This window comes from Pomacea canaliculata, linkage group LG11, assembly GCF_003073045.1.
Source record: "Pomacea canaliculata isolate SZHN2017 linkage group LG11, ASM307304v1, whole genome shotgun sequence".
NCBI classification, from domain to species: Eukaryota; Metazoa; Mollusca; class Gastropoda; order Architaenioglossa; family Ampullariidae; genus Pomacea; species Pomacea canaliculata.
The window spans coordinates 18690503-18708629 of NC_037600.1; the positions used below are offsets into that span (position 1 = coordinate 18690503).

Sequence of the window (18127 nt, forward strand, 5' to 3'; positions counted from 1 at the left end):
TATGCAAATACTTAAATCGTGAATGAGACATTGTCATAGACAGTAATGCAAAATTTGTAAAGTGCATACTCACACTCCTAAGGAGCATATATGATCTTAGCGCTTAAGAACAATTAAGAAAGAAACATGGACAGCATATATGATCGGGGACAGGAAAACAAACAAATAACATATGACCTATAGAAAAATAAACAATCGTACTAAACGAAGAATAAAATCAAATACAGAAAAAGAAAAGAGGAACCAAATAACAAGAACAATTACTTTTGTTATTTTCTCGGGACGTACCGACTTTAAGTCCAAACAAGAGTTAGATCATTGTATATCTGTTCCAAAGATACATTGTCTCTGTTACTGAGGCAGAATATTGTATCTATGAGTATCGCAGCACAGATACTGGTCTTTCTAACTCCGATCACTAATAAAACAGCATGCCTCAGAAACACTAACATTTCTTCAAGAAGGAAACTTGTGTACTATTATAAGTCTCTGTTGAAAGAATCAGCAAAATTCTTCAGTCAGCCAGTTGTCTCTTGACCAGCACACTTGTCGTTAGGAGGATCACATCACGAATTTGTATTACTGGACTGTTGGCAGACGAATTTTTTCCAGTTAACTACTAAAGTGAGGCAGGTGTATACAAAGCTAGTTACACCAATAAAGATCGACCAGTTATGTCGCCTGGCTTTTGAAAGTAGAGGTTCGCGATGTCATACGAGTCGTTGGGTCTGTGTTGTCTGTATGAGATCCGGAGCAGCCTCCTCAAGAATTGCCCTCTGATGCATGGATTGTCCTCTCTGAAGTAGGAGCTAGCGTATACGTGGACAAAACTCTTCCAAAACACTAATAAAAAAAATAATATTAAAAAGAAGGAAGCAGAGGAAATGCATACGCATATTTAAAGAGAGACAGCCAAAGAATCTACATGAGGCAGCTTGTCTCACATAAGATAAAATAAAAACAATTAAACCATTTTATTTATTTTATGTTTGTTGCGCAGATGGAAGGATATTTTTATCAATTTTCCCCTTAATCTTAATCTCTATTTCATGTCTTTCGTGATAACGGTCTCCCCAGGAACGCTACGCGGATTCTTTATTATTGATTCAACCTCAGGCAAACAATATCTGCAGCAATAAAAGGTTTATTGGCCTTTGATCCAATGTTGCATGGCGGAACAGCAAATTCCGCGCCAGCTGTTAAGGTAAAGTGCTTTAAATATTCAGTCTGGAAAGTGTACGGAACTCTGTGAAGTAGTCTCTTGTGGCTGTCACAGATAATAAATCTGCAAAAATATTACTTACTTAAAATAGTAGAGGTCAAGACTTTTTTTAAAAAAATTCATAGCTGGAGAATATGTTGACAAATATTGGTGAGTCCAGACTGATGCGTGATTTAACATAATAGCTGTATGCATTAGTCTTATGGAATAAGATTTTGCAATACATGCAGGCAGTTTCCAGTTTAAATTGAGAAGTTACAACCAAATGGACATTTCAATGCATAGATTGTACCACGAACTTGTATTACCGGACTGCTAGCAGACGATTTTTTCAGTTAACTACTAAAATGAGACAGGTGTGTACAAAGCTTCCGGTTTAGTCACATTGATTGTTTAGGTTAGCCGAGACTAACAGCGAAGAACTTCACAAGAGGCAAGCGGTGGTCTCGGCAGACACCAGCAATATACTTATACACTTCTGTGATTAAACGTTTTACTCTCTTACATTATTTGTATTAATCATTTTCTTCCTGTCGACCTGTTATTTCATCATAGATGAATGCTAAATGATTGCCCATTGTCTTGTATGCTGATTCCTCTTCTCGCATTTTTTTGTCCTTTTGTTTTGGTTTGCTCAGTAGACTGAGCACGCTACCACTTAATATATGTGTGTGTGCCATAATCTTTCGTGAAACATATATAGCCATATTAACTTTACGTTTGGTTCGTTGTCTCTCTGTGTGTGTGTGTGGTTTTTTTGTTTGTTTTGTTTTGTTTTGTTTTTTGGGGTTGTTTTTTTTTTTTTTTATACTCTTATTTCATTAATCTACATTTTCTTCGTTGGATGCTGCAAACCAAAACTGTTATCATCCCCCATCGTGCCACATCACCATGAGAAAGTAATTAGCTCCCGCAAAGGCTATAGCCGCAGTTACCTCCCGTCACAGCGTGGATTCCTTCCCCTTGATTTAACTGATATTAACGTCAGGACACACTTTGATTTCTAGGAACAGCATAAAGATGGAGCTTGATAAATTGATTGAAGGAGGTACTACCGTTGCTATTTCCTTGAGGTTAATTGAGGGAGGAAGGGCTTTTGAAGATAATTAACCAATAAGTATTCACAACAGCCTTCAGATTATCACTGTAAATTGAGAGGCAAGCTCAAAGGAGATTATTTTCATCACGGAATGTCAACCTTTCCTCGGTCTTTTAACATTTGTTGCGGAAACATTGCGTTGCAGCTGTTCTTCCTCGTTCCGGGATTATTTCTGACAGCAATCGCACTTTGTGGAGAAACTGAACACAGAACATGCAAGCCATATAGGGCGGTGTGCCCAAAACAAGGAGTGAATGTACACAATTCACTATTTAGGTGTGCAGTGTACAGATGTATGTGTTGGATGCACAATTCATGAACTAGACATAACACGGAATAGAAATTTACAACGATGATATTACCGAAGCTTATTTGTTGTTGTTTTTGTTTGTTTTAAGTTCCCCTCTTGACGTCCTTCAGTTTTATCTTTTGAATGTTGCTTTAGTGTTCACTCGAGACTACTTATTGTTCATGAAGGCTGTGCAACATACTTGCTTTAGGTACCCACTGTTTGATTTTAAGTTCATCTCGCGGATGACATGCAGCTTTATTGTTGTTTAATTAATTGATAACACTTTGAGTCTGTAAAGCTGATCGTCGCCTCTTTGACATGTCCCTTAAATTCGATGGTAATTTCATGAAATGCGATGATGGTCAAGTTCGCATGTCAAAGTGACAGATCGTCTTGCAAGTCGTCTTATCATGCTTTGTCATAATTAAGTTTCTGCATTTAATGGCTGCTTTGTGATTCCTGACCTACTTTTCCAGAACTCGATTGTCCCTTGCAGTATTCAATGTTCTATGTAAAATATAGGTTCGCTCAAGAACACCTTCCGGGTTCATATTGCCATAATGGAGCGGCTTATGGATATTTGTATGCAAGCTTCACTTTGTATAATTTTCCTCTTATCCTGTACTAATCGGAGTTGATTTCATTCATTAACTCTTCCAGCTGTCAACTTCTGATCTATCGCTTTACCTGTGTCAAATGTGTTCATGTCGTCAGTGTGTGTGTGAGTATGTTCGATGAGGGAGAGCACTTTTGTTTTACATCCTCATACCATTTTTTTCTTCCATATTCATGACGTGGTAATGTGACGGGCAGAGCCTGGTTATCTGTAGGGATTCAGAGCTATACAAGTATCCTAATTATTATTATTGATGTCCCTTCCCTACTTTGACCAGTCAACAGCTCGGGGACACGACGTTGTAAGTGTAGAGGTGGGGGGAGTCCCGGTGGTGCTAACCGCCGAGAGACTTGTTCAGTCGCTTCCTTCCTACTCCCCCCCCACACACACACTCCGTCTCTTTTTCTCTTCGTTGCTGTAAGCTATTCTTCCCCCTTCCCACATCGTCTAAATTTGCTCTGCGTCATATATCTATATATATTGAAATGCCTTAAATGCCTATATGCTTAATAAAATCAACTCCAAGCAGTATACATCCAGATAGTGTTAAAATAGAGTGTGCGATGTGTTCTTGATACATGAAACATATGCAAGTCTATATTTTTAAAAATCATTTATTCATCCCTTGACTGACACTGGCTGACTGGTGCTGATCAACCAGAGTGGGGGAGTGAACGTGGACAGACACAGTGGCTGTTGTGAGCGGAGGTAAGCAAGTCCTACACATAAAAGGTATATCGCTGCTCATTCTTTTGTGTTTGCCTCGGCGTTGAGTACTTTCCAAGGTATTCTGAAGGACGTTTTGTTTGTTGTTGTTGTTGTTGTTGTTGTTGTTGTTGTTAAACAACGTGATTTATATAGAGCATGATCATTGTCATAAAGGAGCATGCTCTCAGAGCGTGAGACAAGAACGAGACCAGGACAGTATATAAAGTACTGATGGATAAACAACCATGCAGACAAGTAATAAAAGATAAACATAGCGGACGCAAAGAGGAATCAGGGAACAAATCAGGGTGTCGTCAATCTGCAGAAGAAGACACGTAGGCGGACTAAAGTCAATAGCCAGATTGTTGCTAGGAATAATGCTCATGGAAGAGGGAACAGATATGTTTTAATGCACTTTTAGAGGATGGTGGGTAGGTGGCGGATATGGGAGAGGAGATGGTTTAACTGTTTTAAGCAAACTACAAATCCTGTGACCATACATGTGTTTTGGTGTTGGATGTGATTGTGCTGTGCCGGGTCACGTGACCAAACCAGATAACCTTGCGCCGCTTCACTGTTACCAGAAGTGGTTCTTTGTGGTCCCATGCCTTCCAAGCTGGAAACCATGCTCTGTACACTTGCATTCCATCGACCATGTTCGCAAGAAACATCAACATTGAAATGCAAGGACATTATACCAAATAGGACGACTTGAAGAACATGCTTGTTTTGAGTTTAGGAAACTGTCAAGCTTGAAATGTTTAACAGCTGCAGTCCTAAAGAGACCTGATCCCTTTCTCACTGCTAATGGCTACTATTTTATATCTTTATCCCATTTTCCTTGAGATCGAGCTGTTAACCTGTTGAGTGTTAGACCTTTTTGCCTATTTCCTTTTACCTGTGTGACATAACTGACCCTGGAAGGAGCTAAGTAACATGCATGCCAGTTGTCCTAATCTCAAGATAAAATATTCAAGATGCCTGTACTTGACAAAGGAGCAATTTATCAGTAGATTGCAAGGTAACAGATGTTCCTGCATGGAGCATTTTTAAGCAGTATTTTAAGAGTTATCTATCCTTTTCAGCTCACTAGCTGCTAAACCCTGCACTATTCTCATGCATTCTCTGAATTTAAAATAACAGTTTTCAAAATAATGTGAATCCTAATACATGTATTAAGAAGCCATACATCCTGCTTTTCTAGCAGATCCCAAACATTTTCTTTGTGCAAGATGGAAAGAGATTCACTCATGCAGTGTGAGACCTGCCTCTTTGAAGCCTGTTTTTTCCCAGTGTATAATTTTTTTAAAATCTGACATAAGGCTTTTGCCCTTTTTGTTTCCTTTTTAGGGCAAGAGTATACCTTTCTGGATCCAGCAATACCTACCAGATAGCAGTTTCAAAGATTGGGGTCTTGATGAGATGGTCATCACAGACAAAGAATAAAGATAATAAACCTTATTTGTCATGCTATTGTTGTGTTGCATTATTTGCAGATGTTTGATTTTGATTTGTTAAAACCACTGTTACTGATACCAGATTCTGGCTTTCAAACAGCATGATTGTCTTGCATCAAAGTAATAATAATAACAGTTGACATAAGCAGCACCTTATCCTTCCTTTTGGACAAGTTCAAGGTGCTTCATAGATGAAAACGGTGTGACGTGAAAATAATGTGATGTCAGAACAAAATGACTTTACTCCACACCAAAGGTCAACATCTACATGCAATCTCCAGGCCAAAATATCAAACATGTCATACAAGTTGGAATACATTCCATAGCAAATACTTTTAGGTCTATTTTTTCAATATATTAAAATGTTGTATTAACACGAGACCATGGCCTTGACATAATAACAGAATTTGTCAATGCATTTCCCCAAAATAATCATATTAAATTTAAAATGAATAAGACTATTCATGGATTGAATATTTATTGCTGATTTTGCCATTTTGTCTAAAAAGATAAGAGAATTTATTTCCCAGTACAAAGATTTTGTTCTGGTGTGACAAAAGCACACATTATTTTAAATAGTAAATTTAGTACTCTTCTCACCACACACGTACAGACTCAGTCAATGACAGTCATGTTAACCAGGCAATAGAATTGATGCAAGATCCCTATTTCTAAAACAAGAAAATCTTTGATGAACTAGTATCACTCTGGCTAACTAGTCAGGGCGACCCTGATTTAAAGCTATAGCAGCAGGAAGAATTGAACTGAGAGCGGGCGTGCCAACATATAATTTAGGGGGAAATTGTAAATTTGTCTTGATTGATATGAAGTATAAGACAAGTAAAAGGAAATGTTAGTGTTATCAGGAATAGTCAGATTTCCGTCTTGTAGGGTCGTTATGCTTTTGCTTCGACTGCGTTTGTATGCTCGCTCCATTGACGATCGTCCTTGCATAATTTGTGTTTACAAAAGGACAATACATATAATCGGTGAAAATACAATTTAAGACTGACTTAAGATATAATTAGTAAGGGTACTTGTCGACTAGGGAAACAAAACAGTGGACATCGAACACGGTGTAGAAAGTATATCAAAATAGCACACTATAATCACGTTGATCTAAACGATGCACCTGTGTAATAGAACAGGGGAGATAACAGAAATTCCGATTGAGCTTCTATTGTGGTAATGGCATGTTTATGGATTAAGCAGATGGATGCATGTCAGGGAATCCATGTAAACACTTATATACCCAAATTCCTTTCAATATAACCTTCTGTATGTTAAATTCTCACTTATATTTGCACCGACAAAACTCAGTTCCCGAATGGTTCTGTTGTGCCGGAAGTCTGAGTAAAAGTTGCGCTGACTTAAGCCTAATTGTACTCCAAGGCCTTTTTTATACGACTCGTGATCAATGAAATCGTGTTTACGTTCTAACTTTGATCGCAGTGTGCATACAGCAAAGTGCGATTTACTTTAGAGTCAAGCTTGGCACTGCCAGACCAGTATGTCGTTGTTTAAAAGATTTCTGCGTGGGTCGCAGGAATCAGGAGACTCTAAAAATGCAACCCCTCCCCCGGGGATGCAGACGATGGGAGCAAGCTTGCAGAGAAAATTTGCAAAAGGCGTACATTATAACAGTAAGTAATAGTAACACGTATTAACAGCATCCTTCTGTAAAGGGTACCATGTAATATGGTTTTTCAGTTACCCTCTTCACACAAGATTTGTGAGAAGACATCGTCAATAAATCACTTTCCTCAGCAGCTGCTGCTTCATACTGCATGTGTACATTCATCATACATACCATCAGCTTATACATAGCACAATAAGCACATACTCTCTCACTCACACAAACAAATTTATCTATCCTGCCATAAATTTATGCACACGTACATACAAACAGGATGCCCATCATATAGTGTACCAGCATTTTTTTTGTTTACAGTTAGAACAGTAGTTTGGGATTACACCAAAGAAAATACAATTCAAAAACTGACTGCCAACTTGTTGCAGTGAAAATTGTCATCCGGGGAGATAACAATGTTGGCAAAAGCTGCTTATTTCTGCGGCTGCAAGGACAAACATTTAAAGAAGAATATATCCCCACAGAGGAAATACAGGTATGAAAAATAAAGCTTATGATTTATAATCTAAATCTATATGTTATAGACCAAAATATGTGATTATGAGCAGCATACTTCTCTTGTGTTAATTTTCTTTTGTTAATTACGTTATTTTTTTATTTTTTTTTTTTTTTTTTGTGGGATGATGAGAAACAAGTGATCTACTTAAATTTTAAGTTGAAAAAATAAAATCCTTGGTTGTTTTTTGGGTAGTGGAAAAGCATCAACTTTATGACATTGTATGTTTATAATGGATGAATTAAACACTTTATCATCAGCAAGATAACAATAGATGCTGGTAATGCTGGGAGACTAGAAATAATTGGGGATCAGACTACTGAACTTTCACGACTAATGAAATACAACACCAAATGCTCTAAGAAACACTTGAGAGACTACTGTATTTATTATTATCTTAATATTTTGTTTAAAAGCACATGACACATCTTCATTTAGGTTGCAAGCATACAGTGGAACTACAGAGCTACCGATGATGTAGTTAAAGTTGAGGTGTGGGATGTTGTGGACAAAGGCAAGAAACGAAAGAAGTTGGAAGGCCTCAAACTGGATAATGATGTTGCACCACCAGTAAGACATAAATTATAATATGAAACATTTATAATCAAATAGTAATATTGTTAAGCAGTTTGAGAAAGGAATCTGTTGTAGTTTTGATTAGTTTCATTTGGGCTGTTAGAGAAGTGTCAGAAATGTGAACAGGCTATCCATTAGATGGAAAAAATTTTAGATTTACTTAAAGTAAATGTGAGTAACGATAGAAGAAATCATTATGGTTCTTAACATCTTTTTTATCATTCCTACCAGCACTATCACAGTCACCAACCTTCTGTTGGATATGTTTTTTGTTAGATAGAAGAGCCATGTCTGGATGCAGAATTTCTTGATGTCTACAAAGGCACTAATGGAGTCATATTTGTCTTTGACATCACCAAACATTGGTAAAATATTTGCTGCTCAGTATGTAGCAAAAAGTGTTTTTATTGATTATATTTATGGCTGTTATAGGCAAATAGATAGATAAAGCATCAGAATTTCTCATTTTTGTTCAAAGCTGTAGTGTATACCTATTTCTTTGCCAGCTAGCAGATCAGCATTTTTGGGTAAATTCAAGATGTACACAGAGAAGTTTTAAATGTATTCTGATATAAAATTCTTTCACTTGACACTACAATATTTACATCGCATTTAAATTACTATTTAATATTAAAAACATGAATCTTATGCAGTTGCAGCCTTTCACAACTCTAAGAATCCACTCAAACAATAAATTTGTATGGTTTATCTTTATATAGGTATTGTAAATGTTTTTGGTTTGTTTGTTTTGGTTTTTTTTTTTGCAAAGTGAGAGTGTTTTTTATAAATAATGTAGTTTTTTTCTATGGGTTTATTTTCAGGACATTCAATTATGTGGAACGAGAACTTGTGAAAGTTCCCAAAACACATTCCAATTCTGCTCTTGGGCAACCACCGTGATATGGGTCATCATCGAACTGTTAGTGAAGAGCGAGCCAGATCATTGGCTTCCATACTACAAGATGAAAGGTGAAGACAACAGCTTACATCAGTTTTTCCAGTTTAGAGCTTGGGAATGGGAGAGGTGGAATAGGATTATAGTGATAGTTTGGATTTATCTGCAACAAGTTTCAGTGAAAGAAAAAACAAAAATGTAAGAAATAAATGATACATTAATTTGCTGGAAGGCAGGTCGACTAAAAATTATATTGCTTAGTAATAGTTAATACCTCTATCAGCCACATAAGGTTTTGAACACAGAGCTCTGGTGGTTTTCTATTCTTACTGTGTGCCTCTTTCTCTACCTACCTCTTGTTTTGTAGTTTTTGAGCTGGGCTATTTTATCTATGATATTCAGGGCCTTGAACTATTTCCATGGGATCAGTGTGTTTTACAAGTCTCATAAACGTAACTCATGCCACTTATAGGACTTTAAACAAACAAAGAAAAGCACTGAAAGTACTTATTATTATGCAGCCTTGCTTTTTCTGTCTTATTTTGTTACAGACCAGAAGGAGCTGGCCAAGTCCGCTATGCTGAATCTTCCATGTGTAATGGCTTTGGTCTCAAATATCTACACATGTTTTTTAACCTACCTTTTCTGCAGCTGCAGGTACATGCTATTATTGCTTAACATTTTATTTAAGGAAGTCCCGCTTTTCATTTGACACTGTTATCATCAGAAGTGCATGAGACTGTGAAGTCTGCTGGTTTTCTATCTGAATCTGGACGAAACAAACTAATTAAAATATATGAGAGAACACAATGCATTAAAGTAAACAAAAAATATTGTTTGAAGTGTTAATAAAATTTGAAGTTTCACTGAAATGAGAGTCACTGTAGCAAAATTTTAAAAAAGCATGTTCGACAACAGCCAAGGGGCATATATAAACTGAGGCCTGTTAAGGGGACATCTCAAAAGTCTGAAGTCAGTCAGCCGTTCCTTTCTTGCAGAGAGAGACACTTTTGAAACAGCTTGAGATCAACAACCAGGACATGAAGTCCACCATTGAGGAACTGACCATCCATGAGGAGTCTGAAGAACAAAACTATGATGTGTAAGTTTAAGTTAATTAGAGTTAAGATTCCTTTAACTGTTTCTTCCTCTGTTTTTCTCTTTCTTTCTCCCCTACACCACTCAAGTGTATCTTAGTGTTTGCATGCATACACGTATTAAGGGAGTTGAATGATACAGACCTCCTATAAACAACATTTTAAAAATTTGCCATTGGGATCAAATTAACTCATTGGTTCAGTTGTTTCAATAAACATCATTTTGTTTCTCTTTCCAGAAAAGTGTTGCAGATTATAATGTTAATTGTAGTGTATAATGCTTAACATTTAGTAAAATACACATCATTTTTAAAAAAAATAGGAGAGTTCATTTATTCATATCAAGTCATATAGCAGCTGGTGAGCTCCAGAGAAACTAAATGCCTATTAAGTGAAATAACTCTCAGTATTCTTCTTTGTGTTGTCCAGTACTTTAGAGAACCTAATTAACCACCATGGTATGATTGATGATTGAAGTGGTTATTCTTTTTCTAGGTGTATTTCATATTCACCAGTGATTTCTATGTACACTTTTGGCGTTAAGTATTACTAATTTTGACAAACGTATGAAGTTTGAAAGTTGGTATACTGGTGTAGCTTAAAGAATTTTCCAGTTGTCAAGGGTGATTTAAGTACATTGCCAACATGTAAAAAATATGCCTGAAGGTTCCAAGACTCTCTGACCACAAAACGGCGACAGCTGCAAGAAAAGTTGGCTGAGAAAGTGGTGAGTGGTGCCAAGTACCACCAAGACCAGCAAGGAAATATCATTGCCAATGATGAAAGTAGCATTTTGCCAACACCCACAACAGCTGGTGCCTCTTCATCTGGTGTGTGTTAAAGATTGGCATAGAGTGGTTTTTTTCTGAATTGCTAATACTTGATTAAGTCCATATTTTAAAAAATGCTGAATAGAGAAATTCCCATTATTAAACGATTCTATTAGTTACTCATTAAAGTTTTGATTATGACCACCAGCACACATTTTTATTCTGGGTGAAGAATACAAACATTTTAGGAACTCTCATGAACAATATTATAAGCTCAAACAGTTTAGTTATAGGAATTTAGTTTGAAGAAAAGAATTTAAATGATGGCCCAACTAAAAGTTTTAATATTCTGAAAATAAGATGTTCAGAATGTTTTGGTAAGAATATAACCTAGTGGATCCATTAAACGAGCCTATTTAGCAGTTCCTCGTCTAGTCATGGATAGTAGTGAAAGTGTAATTGCCTGGTTCTTTCTTAATTGAATATTTTACAAATCTTTTATTTATTTTTATTTATCAGCATTTACACACAGACGTTATTTTATAATTTCCAGTTGAATGATATTTAGACTGCTCTGTAGATGAACAATTGTGAAAAGCAGTGGTTGTACAGAGATATTCTACAATGTGAAATAAATTGTTGGTTAAATAGTTTACTTTATCAAGTAGAGGAAGGCATCGGAGCCTGTTAGTTAACCTGCTAGATTTTAGAGTAGAAGGTCCAGGTCTGCCTGACAGAAACCCCAGCAAATGGGTACCTGATTTACCAATAAAGTAAAAAGGTGGCGAAAAGAAAGAACTAAGCTCTTTTTTCCACAGGCCATGTCCTAGATACACTGAATCACTGTTCAAGTACCTTTTCATTTTATAGAACCCTTTATCATTTTTATCAATTTGAGAAGAGAAAATTGTGGAGGTATATGGCATCACAAAAGTGCAGTTCATTGACAACAGTGCTGTCATTGTTGTTAAGACATTGTTTTTTAATATTACTGTTTTTTATCCCAGTGCCACGCTCAGTATCCCAGCCAGCAATTAGCCAGACTCGAGTTTCCTCCACCTCTTCACCAGACACTCCCAACAGCTTGCCAACAGTCAACGTACCTGTGCGCACCAGTCAATCAGAAAATTCTACACCTGCTGTGACCCCACAAACTGAAACAAAGACTGGAATATTCTCACGCATCTTCAAGAGCAAACAGCAAGAAAACTCTGGCAAAGTTAAAACTGGTCAGTAATAAAGGCAGACTGTGTTTATGCACATTCTGTATATCTGACCCTAACCTAACCCTTTTGTATATCCTTTTTTTTTTTTTTTAAACATAAAACACAAATATTCAAAATAAAATAGTGGAAAATCATACTGCAGAAAGTATATATTTTATTTCTGATGATAAATATAAATAGAGCTTAGTACTCTTTTCTCATTTTGAAAAATCTTTACAAAAGAACATACTGCAGAATGTTGATGTATGTAGAATTTATTAACTTTTGCTTTACACTCCTTATAACTATATACTTTTATGTTATGCTAGAGTATAGCAAAGGAGGTATATTACTATCAATGCTGGATTGGTCCATTAATAAACTTGACCATGACATTCTTCTTTTGCACCTTCTGGTGTCTTTTGGTTTTTCTGGCACCATTCCAGTCCTTCCTGACATCACACCTAAGTCTGTGGTAGTTGAAGGCACTATAGCTATGCCTGTGACCTTGAAGTACAGGGTACCTCAAGACTCGGTTTTCAGGCTTCTTTTGTTCACTGTACTCATCCAACCACTTGGTCCTGCCATCTGCCACTGGGACCTACAATGCTACCTGTGTGCAGTGGACCTCACTAACTGAATATTGGACTAACCTCAAAGAGCTCACCAACAGCCACTCAGTAGGCATCAAAGTGGACCTTACATATTTCTCCTCCACAATCATCAGTAGCTGGCAGTTCAAGTTTGCATTAATGACATGATCACTGTACTTTGCCACCGAGGTCTATTGTGGCCTTGCCAGACTGTACCTATCTTGTCACTTTAGGTCATTCTCTTCAGTCTGCTAATGCTTATCTCCTCTTCATGACAAACTGAAGACAAAAGAAATTCACTAAGCTTCTTTTCTAACCCCACTAATTTGAATTTTCTGCCTCTTTCTCTTTCTCATTTAATGGTTTTAAAGTTTTTCCTTAAAACGCACCTTTTAATACCTTTTATAATTGAGCAAACTCTTCACTTACCATCCATTTTTGTCCATGCTCTTTATTCATGTTTGCCATCGTGTCATTCACTTGGTGTTGATTGTGTTGCTTATGGCATGGTTAACTGTTTGTTTGTTTGTTCATAGCTCATTAATTGTGCCTCTACCCAGGGATATGCACTGTACAAATTCTATTTGTATAATGATTGTTATTATATTGGGATGTTATTTTCGCATCAGATGTGACTGAAGTAAAGACAGAAGAGGGGGCAATGGTACGCAGTGTTGATGACTTTGTGCCGGATGTCAATGGACTGGATAGCAGCTTTCTGGATGATACAAAAGAAGTTGGAGTCAAAGACAGCAGCAAAGATGAGGAGGATGAAAGGTAATAGTAATAATTGATATTGGTCTTTATGATGACAGAATTGGTTAGCAAAGGCTGTGGCACTTGAATCTTATTACACATTTTGAAGGAGTAACATAGTTTTAGCAATCAAAAACAGATAAATGAACTAAGAACAAGTGAACTGAAACTGCAAAGTGTAACTAATTGAAACCTGAAGGAAACAACAGCAAGTAAGGTAAGTGTAGACTTGATATTGTGGTTTTATTGATGATTTCTTAGAGATATTTATTGCACTCGGTAGTGGTACTTTGGGCCCTGATAATTCTTTTGTTGGCATTTATTAGAACTGGCTGGTGATGATGAAGGTGATGACCATCTTTAAATAGATATTACAATGGGTGACCACTAGATTTGGAGGTTAATAATAATTTCGATTTGTATACCATCCCTGTCCCCATGGTGGCTCAAAGCACTTTATAAAATCACACATATTAAGGCCAAAGGCCACATTCTGGAACCGATGAAGTATTAGTGATCAAGATGCAGTTAGAAAGTTTATGGAGCAGGAGAAACACAATTCTTATCAGGTGTGAAACCCACTTTTTGCACACATAGATTTCAATATCAGTAAATGTAACAATAAATCACATGGCCCATAGAGGACCAAATGTGAAGATTGCATGATCCATAGATCAGGAACTAAAAGTTATAAATGCATTGAAATGGAAACAAATCCTGTCAAGTAAATTAAAGAACTGCAGACAAGATGGCCTAGACAAAATCAGGCTGCAGAGACCATTAGTGAACCAGTGGTCTAGAGATGGAAATGGTGCAGACATGAAACAATGTGTATGTTAGCATAAAATAATTTCACTGGCATGTTCCTACTTAATCTCTTTGACATGTTGCTTGACCATCAGTAATTGTTCTTTAGAGCATATATATTAAATAAGATTGTATACTGTTCTTTAGAAAAATGTAACTGATGGTGTTTCCTTACCAAATATTTATGACAGTAATTTTTGGTTAAAATTTATTCACAGTGATGAGGATGCTGGATTTAATCCAATGGTTGCCAACTTTAAAGATGATCTTGATTCGGATGATGATCTCACAACACCTGTGACAAGCAAATCCACAAGTTTTTCTGCAGCCAAATCTGCTACCACTCCTGAAATTGACATCTCCAGTGATGATGAAGGCCCTTCTTCTGCAGATGTTCCTGTGGTAGCCCAAGATGCTGATTTGTCAAGCGAAGGAGACATGAGATCAAACAAGGCTGTGAATACAGCAGCAGTTGATGTAACAGACTCTGATGAAAACATTAAACAAGAACGACCTGTACAGAAACATAAGCAAAAAGCTAAGAGCATTACAAAGTCAGAAGGCAAAGAGGTGAAAAAAATTGTTACTGAGACAAGCAAAAAACGGCCTGTTATTGACAGTCGCATTGAAAGAAGCAGTGCAGGAGAAGACAATTCAGATACAGAGGTGATACCAACCTCAGTGCAAGCAAAACCTGTTGAGAAGTTTCACCTGGAGATTCCCCAGGAGGATTTAGGCAACTGGTTGGACCAGTTTGAAGAGAAGGTGATTGCCATGATACTCACCATTTTGGGATGAATAGCATTTGTGATCTGAGAAACGGATAACAGCCATTTTCCAAAATGTATAAGTTGGTCTTATTTACTTTTACTTTTTCACATTGCTGCAAAATATTTTAAAATTTACTTACCTTGTTAAAACATATATTTAAATTTGTTTACAGGTAGTATAACTCAATGAGATAAAGTTAAGGACATACCAGAGTGAACTTTTTTTTGTGATTTATTGCAGCTTATTGCAAGGTACTAATTAAAAAGATCTTAGGGAATATACCTCTTATGTTGGGGGAATGTAAGCTTTCAACGTAATCTTTCTTGGCTGTGCAAATGCTTAAAGAATTGAGCAGATTTATGAATTTTTATAATCAACCAATCAAGTGAAGTAATGTTAGTGAAGACTTAAGTTTGTCTTTAATCATGCCACACAGTCTGCGAAGCCAGCAAAGAACAAGGTTCCTATACGGGAGACCACTGCACTGGAGAGTGAAAGTGATGATGAAGCAAGCGTTAGAGTCAGTGAGTGCTCCTTTTATTCAAAATATATGTAACATTGTTTAGAAACTTTCATGTTACTGAAATGCACAGGTGTGTAAACGAATAGACACATTAATGTAACTCAATACACATATAGTGAATGATTAGACATCTTGTTATCATTAATCACATGACTAGAGGTGTCATCTATTCCTCATTATCAAATACTGTGACAGTTTCCAATTTAAATAATGAAGATACTTTCATTACTGGGTTTTCCTTGTTTGCAGAACCTGTTTCTTCAGATGTTGAGGAGGCAAGTGTGAAGTCATCTATTAAAAAGAAGAAGAAGAAGACTGATGACAAGGTTTAGCTCTTTGTTTGTTGTGTTTGCTAAACACCATCCTCGTCTCTTGTCTTGTTTATTTGAAATTGTAATTGGCATGCCAAAATCAAACACTTTAGGGAGTGGTTAATGAAATACTCAACATTTTATATTTAAAAAAAATTATGTCAGCTAAGTTGTTTTTCTGCTTGATATTGAGCTTGTAGATTACAATTTGTATTTTTTAGTGCTTGCATTTGACAAATAATAGAGAACACATTTCCTATCAAAAATGATTTGGTTTTCAGTCAGAAGACAAGGTGAGCAAAAAACATAAGAAGAAGAAAGATAAGGATAAAGGAAAAGAGTCAGAGGGAGAAAAAAAAAAGAAAAGAAGAAGAAAAAGAAGAAGAAGGAGGAGTCAGAGAAGCCAGATGGTGATTTGGGTGAAGAGGATGACATGGAAGACCTGGAGGCTTTCCTGGGCAGCTCCAATGGGGGAAGAGAAGGAGATTATGAGACACTATAGTGAGGCCACTGAAAAACGCATGCAGTCTGTATCTTGTGGATAACACCTTTGCATGTGCTTAAAGGGTAGAAACCAATTTCATGTTTGGCATCAAATACATTCCCTTACAGTTTTGGTTACTCTGTTTGAGAGGTTTGAAATATGAACACTATGTTGTCATGGTGACCTCTTCTGACCACTAGGCTGACAGATTCATTCTCATTTTTATAATTTAAACAACATTCTCAAGAACTCCTTGGAGACTTGTCAAAAGCGGCTGCATTACTGGATTTGCCTTGTATCTGAAGCATTTTTTTACAAGGCATGCCAGATCTCAGATGTTCTTGTGTCAAACATCGACATTAGTACCATATACAAATGAGGCAGGTCTAAAGTGAAGTAAAGAGCAAATGGTTGAGGATAAAGCATTCACAGATCACTAACTAGCTGGCTGCAAAATGATACAAACACATTACTCAACATTAGTATGGACAGGCGATATATTTACAAAAATGAAACAAGTCATTTATGTGGATCACACAAACAGGCAGGTGCATAACCAGGTGTTATTTTCTTAAATAGTGTGGTGCCTAGTTTCTGGCATGGACACTGTTGGCCTTGCCATAAATCTTTCATGTTGTTCTGCTGAATGTCGTCATCACAATCAACTGCTGCAATGTTTAGTGTGCCATCAGTAACCACATCGACTACAGTATTGTGCAGTATGTCACCACTGCACAATTATATCTGCTGCAGTATTCCTCATACTTTACCAGATGATATGATTACATGGAGAGCAACAAAAATGTAGGGGGTGGTTGGGCATGGTAACAACATGAAGAATTTTAACATACCTCAATTCCCATCCCATCCCCCAAGCTGGGTAATGGCTAGACGAGCTATGCTGCAGGCAGTATGCTGCCCTGCAGACAACTGTGTCCAGAGAAGCAGAATAGTGTACCAGGTCTCAAGTAAAACCTAGCAAGCATGGAAACCAAATGCCAGACCCAACGAGGACAACCTACTCTGAGCCAAGATACATGAGCAGTGTTACTGAGCTGACTTCCCTAACTGCATACAGAAAGGGCCTGTAGACAAGGCATGAATATCCAAGACTTGAGCTCTGCTATCAAAAAACAGGTCCTCCATATGGTCATGTCATCTACAGTCAAATCTCCCAACTATGTGCCACTTTTGCTCGGTCGTTTCAATGTCACAAGTTGTGAAATTCCGCACAGTGCTCGATTTATTATACTCTAGGGTAGTGTGGGACATGGCAGTTAGGTGGATGGAACATAGCACGCACACAGGGAGGGTGGAGGCTGGCGATGGGGGTGGTTGACAGTCACGTGACAGAGGGAGAGGGGAGGGTGTCGACTAGCGACAGGATGCAGGTGGTTGGATGTGGTTGGGAGGATGAAGAGGTGAGGGGAGAATGAGAGGAGACAGCTAGCGCCAGCCGACGATTCTTGAGAGCTTTGGACTGACGGGTAACTTGAGCAAATAGTTATTTTTCGGTCCCTTTTGTATAAGTACTAATTTTAGAATGCTATATAAAACCAATATTTGTAAAGTTTTCTAAAAATGCTTTTCATGATTTCATCTATTAGCCATTTTAACCATGACAATATGTTACGAACAGTGTCCCACCTATTATGTCGCCATACAACAATCACTTTACATTGAGTTTTTTTTTTTATAGCAGTGTTTTTTTCTCATGTAAAATGTTCTGTTTTATTGAAAAACTTCTTTCCAAAATTATATATATGCTGAACAGATAGTTTTTTAAACAAAAGTTATA

General features: G+C 37.0%; 1 protein-coding gene across 1 annotated transcript; it reads left to right on the forward strand.

Moving 5' to 3' along the window:
* The first annotated feature begins 3229 nt into the window (after window positions 1-3229).
* LOC112575829 (rab-like protein 6) lies at window positions 3230-17512 on the forward strand. The gene is given in 17 exon segments (XM_025257885.1): window positions 3230-3937; window positions 5288-7037; window positions 7414-7520; window positions 7980-8111; window positions 8394-8482; window positions 8939-8975; window positions 8977-9086; window positions 9564-9669; window positions 10011-10114; window positions 10776-10939; window positions 11887-12108; window positions 13307-13454; window positions 14459-15005; window positions 15448-15535; window positions 15784-15860; window positions 16127-16205; window positions 16208-17512. Coding segments are annotated over 16 exon segments (2283 nt in total). The 5' UTR covers window positions 3230-3937; window positions 5288-6904; the 3' UTR covers window positions 16348-17512.
* The last annotated feature ends 615 nt before the right edge of the window (window positions 17513-18127 follow it).